The sequence below is a fragment of the Macadamia integrifolia genome, chromosome 4, assembly GCF_013358625.1.
Source record: "Macadamia integrifolia cultivar HAES 741 chromosome 4, SCU_Mint_v3, whole genome shotgun sequence".
NCBI lineage: Eukaryota > Viridiplantae > Streptophyta > Magnoliopsida > Proteales > Proteaceae > Macadamia > Macadamia integrifolia.
Genome location: NC_056560.1, coordinates 36,294,917 through 36,312,957, shown reverse-complemented (window position 1 = coordinate 36,312,957; position 18,041 = coordinate 36,294,917). Strand labels below are relative to the sequence as shown.

Here is an 18,041-nt window from a genome sequence, read left to right as displayed (position 1 = left end):
GATATCGATGGTTTGTCTCTTTTATTGATTGTCATTCTCGAACTACTTGGGTTTATATGATGCAAACCAAGGGCGAGACCTTCTGCTGCTTTCAGCAGTTTCACCATATGGTTCAGACTTAGTTCAGTGCTACCATTAAGATCCTTCGAAGCGACAACGGCCGTGAATACTTTGAAGGGTCCTTTCAAGCTTACCTTTCCAATCATGTGATGATTCATTAGACTAGTTGTGTGGATACTCCGGCACAGAATGGGGTTGCTGAACAAAAGAATTACCACCTTTGTGAGGTTGCACGCTCTCTTATATTTGAGATGCATGTTCCTCCCCAGTACTGAAGCAACGCAATTCTCACTACTATCTATCTTATCAACTGAATGCCTTCCGCTCCCCTCGGAATCTTTTCCAAGGTTCTGCTGCTTTTCATGTTCCTCCTAAGGTATTCGGTAGTGTTTGCTATGCCCGATATCATCATCCTCATGGAAAGTTTGATCCTCATGGTCTCCGATGCATTTTTCTGGGATATGCTCCTACTCAGAAAGGCTATCGGTGTTTTCATCCTCCTACTTGGTGTTGGTTTGTGACTATGGATGTCTTTCACGAATCTGTGTCCTACTACACTGCGATACTTCTTCAAGGGGAGTCTCTATCCATTGTGGAAGATGTGCCATCGTCTCTTGATATTGCTATCCCGGCTAGTATCCCGTTTCAAGGGGAGAGTGACTCCTACTTCACCTCGGCCGGAGATACGTGTGTATAATCGCAGAGAGCAGACTCAGACTACTACACATCCAGCATCTACCCTTACCATGCCAGTTGTCACCTCGAGCCTGATCTTGTCCCCTTGGACCCTGGTAATTCTCCTTCTCCTTCTCCTTCTCCTTCTCCTTCTCCTTCTGTTGATCAGTCTCTTGGGTTGCCTATTGCTGTTCGAAAAGGCATTCGGTCTTGTACTTTACATCCTATTGCTAAAACTGTTTCTTATGACTCACTTTCTCCTTCCTACTATAGTTTTGTGTCTTCTCTTTCCTCTGTGTCCATTCCTCATACCTGGCAGGAAGCGAGTGCAGACTCACAATGGCAGGCAGTTATGGTTGAAAAGATGCAGGCTCTAAAGAAGAATGACACATGGGATCTAGTGTGTCTTCCTTCACAAAAAAGACAGTTGGGTGCAAGTGGGTCTTCACAGTAAAACAAAAGGTTGATGGTACAGTGGATCGGTACAAGGCCAGACTTGTTGCCAAATGCTTCACACAGACTTATGGGATTGAATACCAGGAGACCTTTGCTCCAGTTGCTAAGATGAACACAATTCGTGTTATCTTAGCTTGTGCCGCCAACTTAGATTGGGATCTCCAGCAGTTAGATGTGAAGAATGCCTTTCTTCATGGGGAACTTGAGGAGGAAGTGTATATGGACATTCCTCCTGGGTTCACTTGCTCCAAAATCCAAGGGAAGGTATGCAAGCTAAAGTGTGCTTGGTTCGGACGTTTCTATAAGGCTATGGTCACTATAGGTTACTCTCAAAGCAATGCCGACCACACTCTGTTCATCAAAAGATCTAATTGGAAGATTGCTATTCTAATAGTTTACGTAGATGATATTGTTGTTACAAGTGATAATCTGGCAGAAATCTCTCGCCTCAAGAGATACTTAAGTGAGGAATTCAAGATCAAAGATCTATGACAACTTCATTACTTCCTCGGCTTTGAAGTTGCCAAGTCTTCTCATGGGATATATTTGTCTTAGCGGAAGTATATGCTTGATCTTCTCTCTGAGACAGACATGTTGGGGTGTAAGTCGGTAGACACTCCTATTGAAGCTAATGGTCACCTAAGTAGCAAGGAAGGTGATCCTCTGGATAAGGGAAGATATCAGAGATTAGTGGGGCGGTTGATCTATCTCTCCCATACAAGCCCTGACATAGCATTTGTCGTTAACCTAGTTAGTCTATACATGCATAATCCCTAGTCGATTCACATGGAAGTGATGGAGAACCTTAGGGAAGAAAGGGGAAATCAAAGTAGAGAGGGGGAAGGAGGGGAATCACACACTTTCACTGGTGCCCAAACTCAACATCTTCATTCAATAATCAAAATCTCTCCTTTGTCCATCGGTTACAGTCAATATATAGGAAAGTAAAGACATAGAATTAGAAGCTTAATTGAAATGGAAACTAGCCTAAACTAGGGAACAACCAATAAAAAGGAAACCAAAGCAAAGGAAATAAATCCTACTCCTACGTTCAACTGTGGAAGGTAAAAAGCATGAAATAAAATATTAAGTAATTACTAGTTTTATTTCCAACCCTTGTTGGACCAAAACCCTAGGCTGGACCGGTTCTTCTTGGCTCTCGGCTTCCAAAGCCGGTCATGCTAGTCCAACTAGGTAAGGGCAGTCGTATCTGCATCAACTCTCCTCCTCTGAAAAGAACTCGACTCCGTCGAGTTAGGAAAAGGACCGAGGAGACCGTCTGAAGGAATACGCTGAAAGAGGAACGATCCCACTATCTTCTTGAGCTTAATTTCAGGGAGATCTTTGGCAGGATGAAACTTCATAGTCTTGTTGGCATGCTTGAAAGCACAGGTATTGGCATAGCCACAATGTTGTATTTTCTTGTCAAACAACTAAGGTCGACCAAGAAAGATATGGCACACCTTCCAAAAGAGGACGTCACATTGGACTATATCCTTAAATCCACCAATAGAATATGTGACCAAATACTTATCTGTGATTTTGAGATTAATGTTGTTCACCCAAGCAACCTTGTAGGGATTTGGATGTGGCTTTGTCTTCAATCCTAGCTTAGGAACAGCATCTTCAAAGGCAACATTAATGCAACTACCTCCATCAATACCAAGGTTAAAAACTGGTCATTGCACTTCACACAAGTCTGGATAATACTACTGTGGTGCCAATCTTCATTGTTAGTGACTTTCTGAGTGGTCAACACATGACGAATGACATAAAAAGAATGTTGGTCTTCATCACTGAGAGTGGCATTGACTTCACCTGGCACACGCTCTTCTCTTAAATCAACTGTCAGAACCAAGTTGCTCTTCGAGAATATATAGTATAGGAGAATCCTTATCAATAAAAGCAACCAAACGGCTGGGACATTGAGCACTGATATGTCCAAATCCATTGCATGAGTAGCACCGAACTGTAAATTTTGTTGCATCAAAAGGTTTATCTGAACCACGCTGAGGGGGTTGATGCTATGCTGCATATTCTCCGGTACTTGAAATCTACCACAAGACGTGGCATCCTTTTTTCTCCTCATGGTCACCTTAGGGTAGAGGCCTTCACAGATGCTGCTTGGGCAGGTTCCCCTGATGACCGCAGGTCTACTACTGGTTATTGCACCTTTGTTGGTGGTAACCTTGTTATATGACGAAGCAAGAAACAAGCTGTGGTTGCTCATTCAAGTGCCGAAGCAGAGTTCCGTGCTACGGCACATGGCATTTGTGAGCTCCTATGGCTTTATAGTCTTCTCACTGATTTGGCTATTCCTGCTACTCTTCCTATAAAGTTCTTTTGTGATAGCAAATTTGCCATTAGCATTGCTCACAACCCTGTCCAACATGATCGAACCAAGCATGTGGAGATCAATCGACACTTCATCAAAGAGAAGCTGGATATGGGTCTTATCTCTGTGCCTTTTCTTCCCACTAATGAAAAATTGGTTGATGTATTTACTAAAGGTCTTAGTAGTACGATGTTTCATCATATTATCTGCAAGTTGGGACATATGTGATATCTATGCACCAACTTGAGGGTGAGTGTTGTAATAATGGGTTTTATAGATTTTAGAGGAAGTGTCAGTTACCAAACAGACCCTAAGGGGTTTAATGGTCTTTGTAATTCTCTAGAACCTTCTTTCCATTGTTATAAATAAAGAGGGCTAGTGTCATATTAGACACAAGTCATTACCCCATCCGACACATAAATGGAAGAAACCCTAGTTTTTCATTAATATAAACTAGGTCTTTATACAATAGAAACTTGCAGCAATAGGTGGCTGCACACCACAAGAGAAAACCCTAAGTAGAGTCTCTCAGAGCAAAGAAAAAGAATATTGCAAAAAACTCATTAAACCTGCTTTGATACAATGAAGCAATACCAAATACAGGAAACCAGTGTTAGCACAAGAAGAGAGAGAAGAAAGAAAGAGGGCGCAAGCCTTGAGAAGAAAGCAGGCTCACAGTTAGTCAGAATTCCAAACCATGGCCACTATGATGTATTATATAATGTGGTGAACTCAAGAAATTACAAGTATGCACCAGTCTACTAAACATTACACAAAAGACAATTAAACCCAGAATTATATACCCAAAATACCCCCTGCAGTAGCTCTAACACAGTAGCAACACTCTTAACAAATACCTTTCTATCTTGAGAGGGTACCATGCCAGCCATTTGAGGCCAGCAATTATCTTCAGGGCCAAGGGCACCATACTCTGTTCTGCTTATAACTGCCTGAATAAATAAAAAAGACAATTAAGTGCACGCCTTGGACTTCAAAGCATGCTACAACAAGCATAAAATGAAAATTCATTGAGTAGAAAACAATGTGCATGCTCACTAAACTTATATTGATATGTATGTTGAAATATAAACACACCACATTTTGACAATAAACAGTATCCTGAGGTGTCAAAGCTTCCGGAAACTGAAACCAGTGACTTAAAGATCAGTATCGGAGTAAGGGTCATTCCATACTGATACTGAAGTAAATACTTCTCAATTGTCCAGATCTTTCTGGCCCAACACCAATACAGATTAGATTACTTGAACAACCCATTACCAATCCTTAAAACCATGACTGCAACAGCAGATGTGTGGTCTAGATGCCAAAGTACACATGCACCATGGTAAACCCAGAATGTGCAATAACGGCTAATATAAATCCATCGCAAGAACAAGAGAAGCATCTACCAACTCTGAAGATGGGAGCACCTATAACAGGGAGGAAAAAGTGCCTCCAAATGGAAAGAAAGATGAATCTTAATGGCATCACTTAAAATGTACTGACCTTAGCATAAGGATCCAACATAATTCGAGAAGGATCAAAGTAATACCCTTCTTCAGGAGAAAATTTCCCCTCAAACTTGTAGCCATACAGCATATCTTCAAAATCTCCCTTCAAAAACACATGCCAAACATCACCGGTCTTGTTACTTAGTGGATCAAGGGAGATCTGCTGAGTCACTCTGTTCTGCTTCATATTAATGGAAAAGGTCAGTAGCACACAATATAAACTATGAATTAAAAGCCAAAAGAAATGAAGCAGGAAAGGTCAAGGACGAGATTCTAATTCACTAACTCAAGATCGTTTAAGATATGATATTACAGTAGACAAGATTGTTCCAATTATAAAGGACCCTTTTGTTTTGCAACTTACTTCTGAAGAGCAACATCATATGGGCTCCTCCACACATATAGGATATGCACCTTACAAATAATAGAATATGTTGGGGACACCCACTCACCTCCAAAGGGTTTTGGGCTCTGATACCATTGATAATCAAAGGTTTAATGAATGATTTGACTTGCCAATAATAACAGAGGTCACCTTTATTTATAATAAGATTACAATATAACCGAATAGGAATATAAGGTGTCAATGACTAAGCATCCTTATCTAAGACGACTAACCATGTTTAACACCAGTCAGGCTACTTGACTCAGGATTCTTGCATATTCTACATGTTGAGAATGTTTTTCCCTAGTACAACAATTTTTTGGGGGTTGATGATTAAGTTATGAGAATGTCATTTGAGATGGTATGGCTATCTTCAACGCTTGTAGATGCTCTTGTACGGAGGGGAGATTTGGATCAAATTGAAGGAGCCAAACGAGCCAGGCGAAGACTAAAATGACTCTAGGATAAATGGTTAGGAAAGACATGCGCAGCTTTGGCTTTGTACCAAGTATGACCTCGAATAGAGCTGATTGGAGGGTAAGAATCCACGTAGCTGACCCCGTTTAGTTGGGATGATAGTAAGTTCGTGTAAAATTGAAAAAACATTTTATACAAATAATTCAATACATAAGGTAAATTTCGTGTAATTTATGAATGCACGTATTATACACGAGTTCTGTATAATACGTTTAAAAACTAGTGTCTTGAATTTAAAGAAGAAAAAATTAATGAAACAAGATCTGCCAGATATTTTAAAAGTATTATTACAGTATAGTCCATTTAATCGCCGTACGTATCCGTACCCATTTTATTGACATTCCCGAACCTACTATGAGTTGGTATAAGGTTGTCTCGATGTTGTTGTTGTTGTTGTTGTTGATGAACACCACAATAGTTGAGTTTTAGTTTAAGATATAAACACTATAAACCAATCATCAATCACTCAGATAAATTTACAACGTTAACTTGCAGGGTTAATGAACTAGAAAATAAATTTAAAAAAACAAAAATCTTATTAGTGGTAAGACAGACAATGGGTCCTTCGGTAGAGCTAGTAGACTTTAAATTTGATTCAGTTGATTTTCTTCACTATGTTGCCTAAGTTATTGTAAACCAAGAACAATTCGTAGTTAATTGAAGGTTATGCTGAATCCAGAAACTATGGAATATTCCATCAATGCACCTCTTGAAGAAAAAAATTTAAACGTGATAGAAAATAACAATAAGAATATATGACCGATTTACCTCTTGTAAATCTGAGAGGCTGATTAAGCAAAGGGTAACTGATTTTGCACCGCTAGAGTAAATTGCAAAATTCACTCCACCATCTTGTTCTATGGCACCGAAAGGTATTGGACTGCCCCTGTCTACTTCGAAAGTTCCCACTCTGGGCTTCTCCACTACTGCAGTCTCCACCTCCACTCCCCCATCACTTGCTTTGACAACCAATGATCTTGTGAAACTTTCAGAGATTTCTTTAATTACCCTAACGCTCAGTGCGTTTCTTCTCTTCTTACAGATTGTTCCACGCTCCTGCCGAGAATTGGAATGGCTATAAAGATTTCTCCATTCCCCTTCCCCAGGAATACACTTACGAGTAAAGCCGAAGAATGCAGCACTCTGTGCTAACTCCATAGTTAGACAATCTTCAGGACCATTTATTTTCGTCAGACAACTAAGGCACAGCCATCGATTCTAACAGCCGAACCTCTCCAATTAAAAACAGAGAACGAAAAGCAAAAAATAGCTTAATTATTCAAAACCTAGATAGAAGAACATAAATTTTACAATTAAAAGAAAAATAGCTCCGAAAATGCAGAAATAAGAACAAATTAAACAGTTCAGAGAGATTTTTCATTTAAAAAAGAAAAAAATTCAGAGACATCACTATAAACAATGAGAACTACGCAGGTAAATCTCGAGTACGAGATCAAGGATTTAAGGGGAAACAATTTTTTGAATGAAGGACTGCTCAGGGTTCCGAGGAACAGAATCCAGATTCTACTCCGAAATACAATAAGATCCGAGATACAGAAATGTTATAGAAGAACGAAAAGAAGAAAGAGATCACACTGAAATCTAAGGGTTTTAACGCTCAAAAGCTGCTCAAATCATAACAACAAAGGAAAATGAAAACAAAATTTCCATAAAACATTAGGGTTTAATAGCACAACTGAAACATCAAGCCCAAAATTGTCATTTGAAACTATGTTCTAAATTTTTGCCTGGCATAGTGGGATAGATTTGTTTGATCTAAGACTCGAATGAACAATAATCATTTTTGGTAGAATTTGAATGAACGATAATATGACGATTAAAATCTGAATCATGAAATATGTGTGGTTTTCTTTTTTTTTTTTTTTTTTTTTTTTTTTTTTTTTTTTGGTAATGTTCCTAACAAATATGTGTGGTTTTCGGTTACAGAAAAAACGACAAATTTTATGATTTATTAGTTTATAATATAATCTACTTCCCGCTAGAGACAGTTGAGTGGCGACTGAAAATTGCAAGAGACTACCGACGAGGCGACGACAATAGAATATGTAGACCCAAATTATAATCAGTCCTCCTGCCATCTGTCGTTGTTACGAAATAAAGCTTATATGTTGATGTCAGCTAGTATATATATATTTTTTTAAATACTAAAATATCCTTGCAAAAAGTGAAGTACCTAATAACACTCTAATAACTCCCAGCCCTAAATCGAAAAAGACCTCAAGTCAAGTAGGGTAAGATTGGTGAAAGCGAAGAAAAAAGAAGGGTTGGATCCAGTGAGCGAATTCTGTGAGAGATCAAGCACCGAAAGATTCAACAACTGACTTAGCGAAGGTTGAATTATGCTAGTAAGGCTATTCTTAGAGAGATAAAGAGAATTGAGAGTGGTTAAGTTTCTGAAAGAAGAAGGAATGGCATCGATTACAGAACAAGATCTGAGATCAAGCACTTGCAGCGAGTGGAGGCAATACCTGAGATCAAGCACTTGAAGTGAGTGGAGACGTTGGTCGAACCAGTCAATAAGACATGAGATCAAGCACTTGCAATAAGTGGAGGCAATGGCCGAACCAGTCAGGAATGGAGCTCGGAAGCGACAGACCAGAGAAGAAGGTCTTGATTTAGTTACACATTTTTAATTCATCTTTTTGCTTTCTTTTTTGCCCTCGCATATATTCCATACAATGTTATTGCTTTCTCTGGCATTAAACTGCTAGGGTTCTCAAGTTTATATTTGGACCTGTATGGCCAGCTGTCTTTTCTAGTATGATGTTAAAGGGGCAATTTAGTGATCCTCTTAAGAGAACCAGTTTGAAATGTATAGGCCCCTAGCTAGAGTTTTCTATTTTGAGGATTGACTTGTTTACTGAGATAGGACTTTAGTCCCTATTTACTGATGTTAGCACTAATGTAACATGTTGGTTACAAGTTCAAACCTTAGAAACAGCCTCTTCTGCAAAGTAGGGGGTAAGGTTGCGTACACTTTGCCCCTCGCAGACCCTGCAGTAGTGAGAGCCTCGTGCACTGGGTTGCTCTCTTTTTTAGTGAAGCATCTTTGTTTTGAAAAGGGGAGAGAAAGAACAAGCAAAATGCCCTGATTCATTGAAACATTGCATGGACCGTTGAGGGTTATGAACCAATTTGTAAGAGTGACTCTTATTTAGGGAGAAAGGCTTCGGTTCCACATGTATGTTAGACGCCATTAGTTGGGATATATTTAAGAGAAAAATTTGGAATACCCAATTTTTTATAAATTTAATGAGGGATTGATGATAAACGATAATTGTCACACCCCGTTCACACAGAACCGGGCCAATGACCGGGTTAACACCGGTTAACCCAAACCTGCCAGGATCATCTGATACAGTATTCCACCACAGCATACACATAACTAAGAAAGAGCCCATCAGTTCAGCGGAAGACTTAGTTTACCTGTGAATATTCCCATAATACTTGATACCCGAATTGTGATACAATAGTTACATACATGTGGGCCCGAAGGCATGATATTTACACAATAAGAGTACAATTCACATATCAAGTACACGAAAGGAATCATCAAAAATCAGAGTGTACAGCTCGGCTCGGTATCAAAGCTTAGAGCTCAGCTCGGCATCAAAGCTTGAGCCCAGCTCGGCATCAAAAGGTAGAGTTGAGCTCAACATCAAAAGTGGAGCTCAGCTCAGTATCAGAACTGCGGTCCCGCAGCACAACTCTCGCACGAGCAATCAGTGTCGTGCTCTAACTCCTCAGGGACCCACCAGTCCTCTTTAGGGAACTCAACCGTGGGACCCGCCCCGTGCTCATCTGGTTGATGACCTGCAAAATCATCTAAAATAGGTGCACACGTGGGATGAGCTCACTAGCTCAGTAAGTGGAAAGATGGACCACACAGCAGTCCACATAACAAACCACAACCATATGCACTATATGTTATGCAATACATTTTTAATCACATCCACCTAAGCAACATTACTAAGTCTTTGGTTTAGTGCTACTACAACCACAGTGCACGTATACTCTGGGTACGAGCCATGAACTCCATCCAGCGATATGCCCATAGGGCTGTCGGAGAAGACCCACCGTGAGTACTCGGAAAAGTAAAAACATGCCGACCACCGGCTCTCAACATAAAATAAATGACAGAAATTAAAGGTGCTGACTCCAGCAATTTAAAAGCAATACGATTGGCCCTCTTGAATATACCACCAGGGTTACCGACTGTCATAATGACTAGCCGGACGTAATGTCTAACCGCCACAGTGATAATCTTAAACCGCATGCTCCTATATGACAATAGTACGATTACATAGTACCACCGCGTCTCATACCACGGGCCACCAATGCACTCGTTTTCAAGCCGACTATGGCATCTAGTCTATTAATGCATCATGACACAATGATGTCAACATTCATCACATAAGCATATCATCACTTGGCATTTAGAAAATAAACACAACACCCAAGCATAACAATGTGAGGATGACTAATCTACATAGCATTTTCATGATGGCATGGCTAGACTAGATACAATCAAATGAATGACAAACAATGCCTTGAAACAAGGTCAAACATCCTCTCTCCACTTACCTGTAGTGTACAAGGACTCACGCTCAGTACGGGTGAGATCCGATGCGAGAAGCGTGAGATTTGGTGAACCTATCATGAGTGAGCGGGGTTAGTATTTCACCATTTTGGAATCAAGATTAACACGATCCAATGACAAGATCATGTTTAGAATCCTAAAAGAAGGTCACACGTCCGTTTTGGGTCCCATCGGACGTAAAAATCATGTTCGGAGCCTTTCGGGTGGGTCGAACAGCCCACCTGTCTGACCCACCGATCTGGACCGATAGGTAGGTCGGCCCACCGATCGGCCCATCGGTCTGACCCACCGATTGGGCCCGAGGGTCCTGCTAAGACCAGTGGGCAGGGTGGCCCACCAGTTGGGCCCGAGGGTCCTGCCCTCTCAGGCAAGTGCCCACAGGCAGGCCAAATGGCCCACCGATCTTGGCGGAAAACTGCTGTTTCTTCCCCAAACTTTCCCCAACCTTTGGGGATTCAAATGGGGCTTTTCCAAACCCATTTTTCACACATTCAAGGTCTCATAAGATGGTTCTAACCTAGATCTAGGTTAAATTTAAGGAATGGGAAGCCATCTTACCTTCTTTGCTCAAGAACTCCTTCAAACCCCAAAATCACTTCAAATCAACAATGCTTCTCCAACCTTGTAAATACTTCTTCAAATCCTTCAAAATTAACACATAGATCATCTATTAAACCTTAGATTCATCATCTCAAGGGGGATTTACAAGATCTCAAGAAACCCTACCCAAATCAAGGGGTTTTACTTGGGTATGGTGAAAGCTTAAGGAACCCAACCTTTGCTCACCTCTAAACGTAGATCTAGTGTTGGAGATCACTCTTCCGGTGTCGGAATGGGAAGATCAAGCCTCGGCGCCGCTAAAATCCATCTCTTCTTCTTTCCTTTCTTTTCTCTCTCCTCTTTATTCTTCTCACCAACGTTCGAGTGTCATAAATGAGAAAAGAAAAGAAAAACATAAATGCTATATATACTTCTTAAATAACTAAGTAATTCACATGGGTGGGTCACTCAAGTGGGTGGATGCGCCCACCTGTCCGCCCACCTGAGGGCCAAAACTTGGGATTTTGACAGAATTCGGCCCTCAGCACGAATCTCACTCTTGACATACGATGTAATATACGTATGCGCCTTAATATACGGCTATATACCTGTTTTATCCGTACATGGCCTCATGATAGGTGCATGTACACGGCTTGGGTACACCCATCTCTTCTGGCACTGGCTCGGACTTGTCGGGCCAGCCGGTGTTTAAAGTCACCCTTGCCATCATAGTCCATAAGGATCCCGCTTTAACTCTCTCCAGTTCGGGTCCTGCATGGTTAAATCGGGTCAACCGTGTAATCAGACCGGGTTTAAGAAGTAGGGTATTACAATAATGATGGTTCATCAATGGCTACAATTAGAGTGGAGTAGATGACTAGAAAACTCCCATTAGTGTGTAGAGGAAAAGCTAGAGTTTTCATAATTCTCAGATTCCTTTTCTATGTGTTTTAGTCAAAAGGGTGCAATAGTCATTTCAACTCCTTACTTAACAGCAACTGACAGAAGGGGGTATGTATATAATTTGGTATTATGCAGGGAGTGTCTCTCTAATAGTTACATTCTCTTGGGGGTGGCACTGTAAATTACCCATAAATATATAGGGATGGGAGTTAGGACTGGGAGTTGGAACCATGGTTTGAGGTAGGGGTGTCAACGGGTCGTTTCGACCTGATTATGGTTTGGGTTGAATCGGTTCCAGTGTGAGGATGGTGAAATCAAAACCGAACTAATAAGAAATTTTTGTTTTGGTATGATTTAGTTTCGTTTTGACTTTGGTTTCCTATATCGGTTTGTAATCGGTTTAGTTTCAGTTTTTTGGCCAATTTGGGTTAATTTTTCGTACAAGTTTAGACAAAACTATGGAAAACTTGGTTTTTTTAATGAATTTTGGATTGTTTTCGGATTGTGGTTTGGTTTTGGTTCAGGCCTGGGGTTTGAGTCGATTTCGATTTGGTTTCGGGTGACCTAGAGGGGGACGAATAGGTTATGTTAGTGAATTTTTCAATCTTTTAAGTTAGTATTCCCAAATGTGATTGTAAATTAAAAATTGCGGAATGGAAAGATTAAGCACAATCACACAATACCAAGGTTTATACTAGTCCGACTCAATCCGAGTCTAGCTTGCTCCCTACAAGTTCCACTTATAAAGTATTCTACTAGCTCTTCCCTTTCAGTACAGTAGGCAGGGAGGAAAATTTTTACACAATCTTTTTAGGATAAGAGAATTTGTACAATCTCTTTCACATAGTAGGGAGGGTCCTTTACAATCTCTTTCTAGGTAGAGAGGGACCTTACTACTCTTTTAAGAATAAGAGGATCTTATATAGTAACTCTCTGGACAAATAAAAAGTAGTTTGGAATATAAATAGAGTTACCTCAGCATAGTGCAAATGATATCCAATGATGTAAGAGAATGATGCACCTTCACTTGGTCTTCAATGTCTATGCAATAAGATTGATGATGAAGAAGATCTTGTAGACACTCCTTAGGCTTTTCTTGTGTAGAATAAGTTAGCCAATAGCTTAAGGAGGGAATAGATTGAATATCACCTCAAAAACTTTAGAGTTCAGTCTTAGTTGCTTAGGTGATAGTTCTTATTACTAGCATTGTAGGTATTTATAGATGAGATTAAGGAACTAAAATAGGTAGAAAGTCTCATCCAAATGGTTATATTTTAGGCATACTGGTCGACCTCCATGAGTGTCAGTCGACCACCACAAATAGTCGTTAGACTAGCCATTGGAGGGCATTTCGGCCAATCCAGTCACTAGTCGGTAGATCAACCATATCGATTAGCAGCTGGTTCAGTCGATTAGATAGAGATGGTTGCTACCACTAGCTTTTTGGCAGAATTACTTTTGCAACCATTTTGGGTGGGTTTTGACTGGGTAAACTTCAGGTGATCGTAACTTAGTCATACAAACTCCAATTAGGCTGATTTCAAGTCCGTTGGTTCTATAACTCGAAACTCTACAAATATCATGAAAGAGACTGTATGTTTGATACTTATTATTTAAATACCCAAAATGCCATTAACACATGGAACATGTTTTTCACAGTTAATGTAGGGGCTTCTTGAAGCCAATATGCTCCGTATGGCTACGGGTCTTGGTCCTTACTAGAGTGGCATGGATTACGGTCATTACAAGTATGATGAATGCATATATGGTGCGTGAGTGTGTGCGTACAATTAAAAGTAAATAAGACTACGACTCAAGACATCTTGTATATAGTCTTCATTCTTCTTTTTTGCAGAACCTCAAAGCTTTTGAAAACATCATTTCTTCATTTTGACTTGAAGTCTTGAGCTTTGCTTGACCATTCATAGATTATGGAGCTTAATTTTGACTTCTCTAGATGATCTTTCCAACTTGACATGCTAAACATTAATTAAAAGTAACTTGCTAAATATTGTTCATTTGTTTGTTACATCAAAACTACTTTAGGTAGATTAGGAGTGGGGGCATATTCCCCAACATCAGGTCCATTCGATTTTGTGCGGTTCGGTTTGTTATGGGGTTATAATATCCCAAACCGAAATCGGCCTAATAAGGCTATGATTCTACTTAGTCCGGTATATTTTTGGTTTGGGCCAGCCAATTTTACGGGTTCGATTTAGGTTTTGACACCCTTAGTTAGAGGAATCTGATCAGAATCGGCCTTGACCAATTGCAATTCTTGGTTAATATTGTATATGTGAAGCGATATGGATAAGGTAAAATAAAAAAAAAATGTTTTTTAATTGAAAGTAGAGGCATTTTTGTCCGATCTAGATCGTTATCGGATCGATTCCCTATCCCATGTTCTCAAACCTTTATCGAGAAAGATTCTTTTTATGATAAAGAAGATAGATGTTTCGCAAAAAAAAAAAAAGATAGAGAAGATAGATATTAACGGATCCCGATCCTCCCCTATTGCAGTAAGAAATCATCCCAGGTTGCTTCTGCATCTTGCACAGAGAAACAAATACATGAGATTGAGTGTTGGGATGATCTGGTGGGGACTCTCCAATGCCTAAGTTATATCTCTTTGCAAACAGTATTTCTAGTAAGAATAGAAAAGTTCCAATCCCTTGGAAAGGGGGTTTACCTGGGTATTTATAGTTTAAGATAGTAGTCATCAAGAGAGTCCCAATCTGGTAGTTACCTATTGCTGGTGGGAGCCCATGTATGGCATGAGACATAATAGAAAAGTGAATATGGAGGACATTCTGGTTATGGGAGCTCCACGTAGTGGCCATATCAGAAAGATATCCTTCCTTCTAGGGAAGATTCGATATTCTGTCGAGAGTCCTTTCTGGACTAGGATTAATCCAAATCTTATAACTCACATGTTGGACTTTGTAGGATCATTTAGGCGTTTCTTAGTGAGGAAAAACCATTAGGGCCCTAGTGCAAGTGACCTGAGTCGGATGGGCCGATTTTTGAGCCACTTAACATGAGTGACAAGTTATACATGCCGCTTATCGTTTAGTTGGTGAGGCCTTGTGCTTTCCATTTAGCCAAGGCACTAATGCAATTGAGCTGGTTCAATGGTTCAGATGGTTGTGTGGCAGGACATCTATGCTAACTTATGCTGGTGCTTGCTCAACCGTTCGATTGTCGAGGTTCCTCTAGTAAAGTATGTTGGTTAGTCCGCTTCTGACTTAGGCGTCCGCTTTAGATCAGATAGATGTCCTAGTAGGGCCCAAGTCTTTTGTCTGGACCCGAAGTAGTACTTTCTAGGCTTTGGGCCTACTACCCATTCAGTTCATTCGGTATGCCTATATTTTTGCAATAATAGATTGCTCCCACTCTTATCAAGTTGCTTGTAGTCGGTTGAGTATTTTGGGCCATAACATCTTGCAGCCAAAATTGTGGCTCCTTCTTGATGTGGTTGAGCACCGTGTATTGTGGGAAGGTTAACCGCCTCAATGGCTCGGCCCTTCGCTTTTTGAATTGGTACCTCCCTTATTCATCAATGTGCAGCAGATTCTCTGGGAGTCATACTAAAATGGTGGCAACTTCTCATGATTAAAAAGATGCCTCTTTGATGATTGACGAATGAGGGGTTGCCATGTTAGCATCCCTACCGCCAGCCTGACCCTGGAGGAGTTGAAATGGTTTGCTTGGTTGGCCTAGTTCACACCTTTTTCCATGAGGGATGTCTTTTCACTGGTTTGGCATTAAGTGCTGGCGCTTTTGGGGAGGGGGTGAAAACCATATTTTCAAGGTTCTCCACTATTCATCTTCTCCATTTATTCTTCCTCACAACTCTGAGAGGTTTCTGCTCAATCAGTGACCTCATTTCTTGTTGTCTGTGATCTAAGTTGGCTTCTTTTCTTCGAGGCTATCGCTACCGCCATCGTGCTTCTTCCTTTATTTATCTTTGCTTGTTTACTAGTAAGTTTCCTCTTTTCTCACTTTCCCCTTCATTTTAGTTGGTCTTTAGTTCATTATCCTCATTAATGGCTTCCAACTGAGACTGGGAGGCATATATCGGGGCAATTTCTACCGCTCAATGATGGATCCAATCAAATAACTCTTTGAGAAACCAGCTTTGATAGGAAGGAAAACTCGATGGCTATTGTTGTTGTTTGAGTTTGATATCAGTTACATCACTCAAAAGTCCATCAAGGGACATGCAGTAGAAGATCACTTGGCTACTCACCCTATAGAGATGAAAGAGTATCAAACGATGCTTTCCCGGATGAGGAAATAGCCACGGCCGAAGAAGAAGTCACCAATGAATGGCAGTTGTACTTTGATGGGGAATCCAATCAAAAGGCATGCGGTGTGGGAATAATTTTTCTAACTCCTAATGGATTATATTTGCTCTCATCCTTTCGGCTTGACTTTCCCTGCACCAATAACATTGCTGAATATGAAGCATGTGCATTGGGACCATGGAATCAAGTATCGGTATCGGATCAATTGGATTGGATCGTTATCGACTAAGACTGATCTCGATACCTGGCCAATCCTGAGATGGGTATTAGTATCGTCCTAGGTATCGGATACCAATCTGGACCGACTGATCTGACCCAATCCGTTAAAAAAATGATTGGCCGATCTTGAAGTCTTCTTCTAGGTTGAGTTTGCTCGCTTTGGGTTGGGGCTTTACAGAGTAAGAGAAAGGTGCCATAAAATTTGCTCTAATGGCAGCCACAGATTTGGTTCAATGTTTCGGGCCTAAAAAAAATTGCTATTGCAGTAAGCACTGCAAGCGAGGCAGGGGTCTCATCAAGATCAACGTCTACCCCATTGAGCTCGTCGAGCTGGAGATTCTCCATTACTAGGCCTATGAGCCAATCCTTTTGCTCGGTCATTAGTGTTTCGCAGGTGTCGACATGAGGATTAGGTATGTGGTGGTGGTCACACTTCGCAGATCTACGCGGTTTGGATAGTAAGTATATTCTATTTCCAGTGGGAAATCGTTCTGCATTTTTCTTTTTGGTTGAATCATGGAATATGTTGTTGAATTTAAATAGGGAAAAAAAGAGATTAAAGAAAAAAAATTATTCGATCCAAGCCGATACTATGATCGATTTGAAAAAATTGTATGATTTTTTATACTTAACCGATCCTTATCGATACCGATACGTATCGTATCGTATCGGTATAAGTTGAGACCGATAACTAAATCATGGTAATCCTCCATGTGCAATGTTGTCTCCCCAAATCGTATCATAGAGAATGAGTATGTGTAACTAGTTCCAAGAGGGAGAGGGAAAAGTGGTGCATGGGAGAGGGGCCCTTTTAAAAGAATGAGGTATCAGATATATAAGGGTGCATGCTAGCCGATATAGGGAGACAAAATAGGGATACTGTGGGCATAGGGGGACAAAATAGGAAAAGAGTGAGAAAGGGTGCGTGGGTGAGAGGGAGAGATCGAATGCAATTAGGAGAGAAAAAGGGAGAGAGAGAAGATTGCATGGAATGGTAGAGATTGTGTGGGATTAGGAAAGAGAAAGTGATAGAGATCGGCTAGATGAGGTTATTTAGGAGATGGCTAGGACGAGGAGAGAGAAAAACATGAGAGAAAGTAGGAAAGGGAGAAGAGAACGTGTGGAATAGGGAGAGAGGGAGAACCATGGAGTTTTCTCTCTACCTAAATTTCCCTTTTTTATTTTTTTATTTTTTTCTTTTTTATATTCTCTTCTTCTCTTGGAAATTCTAACTCTACCCTTGACCCTTTGCCCTTGCTTCTAGACTGAACCACATCCGTCCATTTAGCAATCTTTTGAAAACCCTGCAACCAAAGATTATCCCAATATACAGTCAAATTAATCATGAAACGCAGATTAAAAAAAAACAATTAAATATTAATTTTATGAATAATCACAACCTGATCACACTCCCCAACTTACACTTTTGCTCACCTTCGAGTAAAAGACAATAAAAACTACTCTGGTTATCATGCCATTAGCTTAATGTAACCACTCATAAACAAGTAAAAGCATCATTAATGAAGCAATAACAAGGATTCTAAAGATGGCA

At 40.3% G+C, this 18,041-nt stretch overlaps 1 protein-coding gene across 1 annotated transcript in view; it reads right to left on the bottom strand.

The window, feature by feature from the left end:
- Positions 1–7,996, bottom strand: part of LOC122076429 (isoamylase 1, chloroplastic-like) — a 64,102-nt gene extending 56,106 nt beyond the window's left edge. The window contains exons 1-3 of the mRNA XM_042641726.1: positions 6,668–7,996; positions 5,033–5,215; positions 4,384–4,476 (exon numbers count right to left, since the gene is read on the bottom strand). Of these exons, the coding sequence (XP_042497660.1) occupies positions 4,384–4,476; positions 5,033–5,215; positions 6,668–7,057 (666 nt within the window). The 5' untranslated portion in view covers positions 7,058–7,996. The remainder of the gene's footprint in view (positions 1–4,383; positions 4,477–5,032; positions 5,216–6,667) is intronic.
- Positions 7,997–18,041: the final 10,045 nt, after the last annotated feature.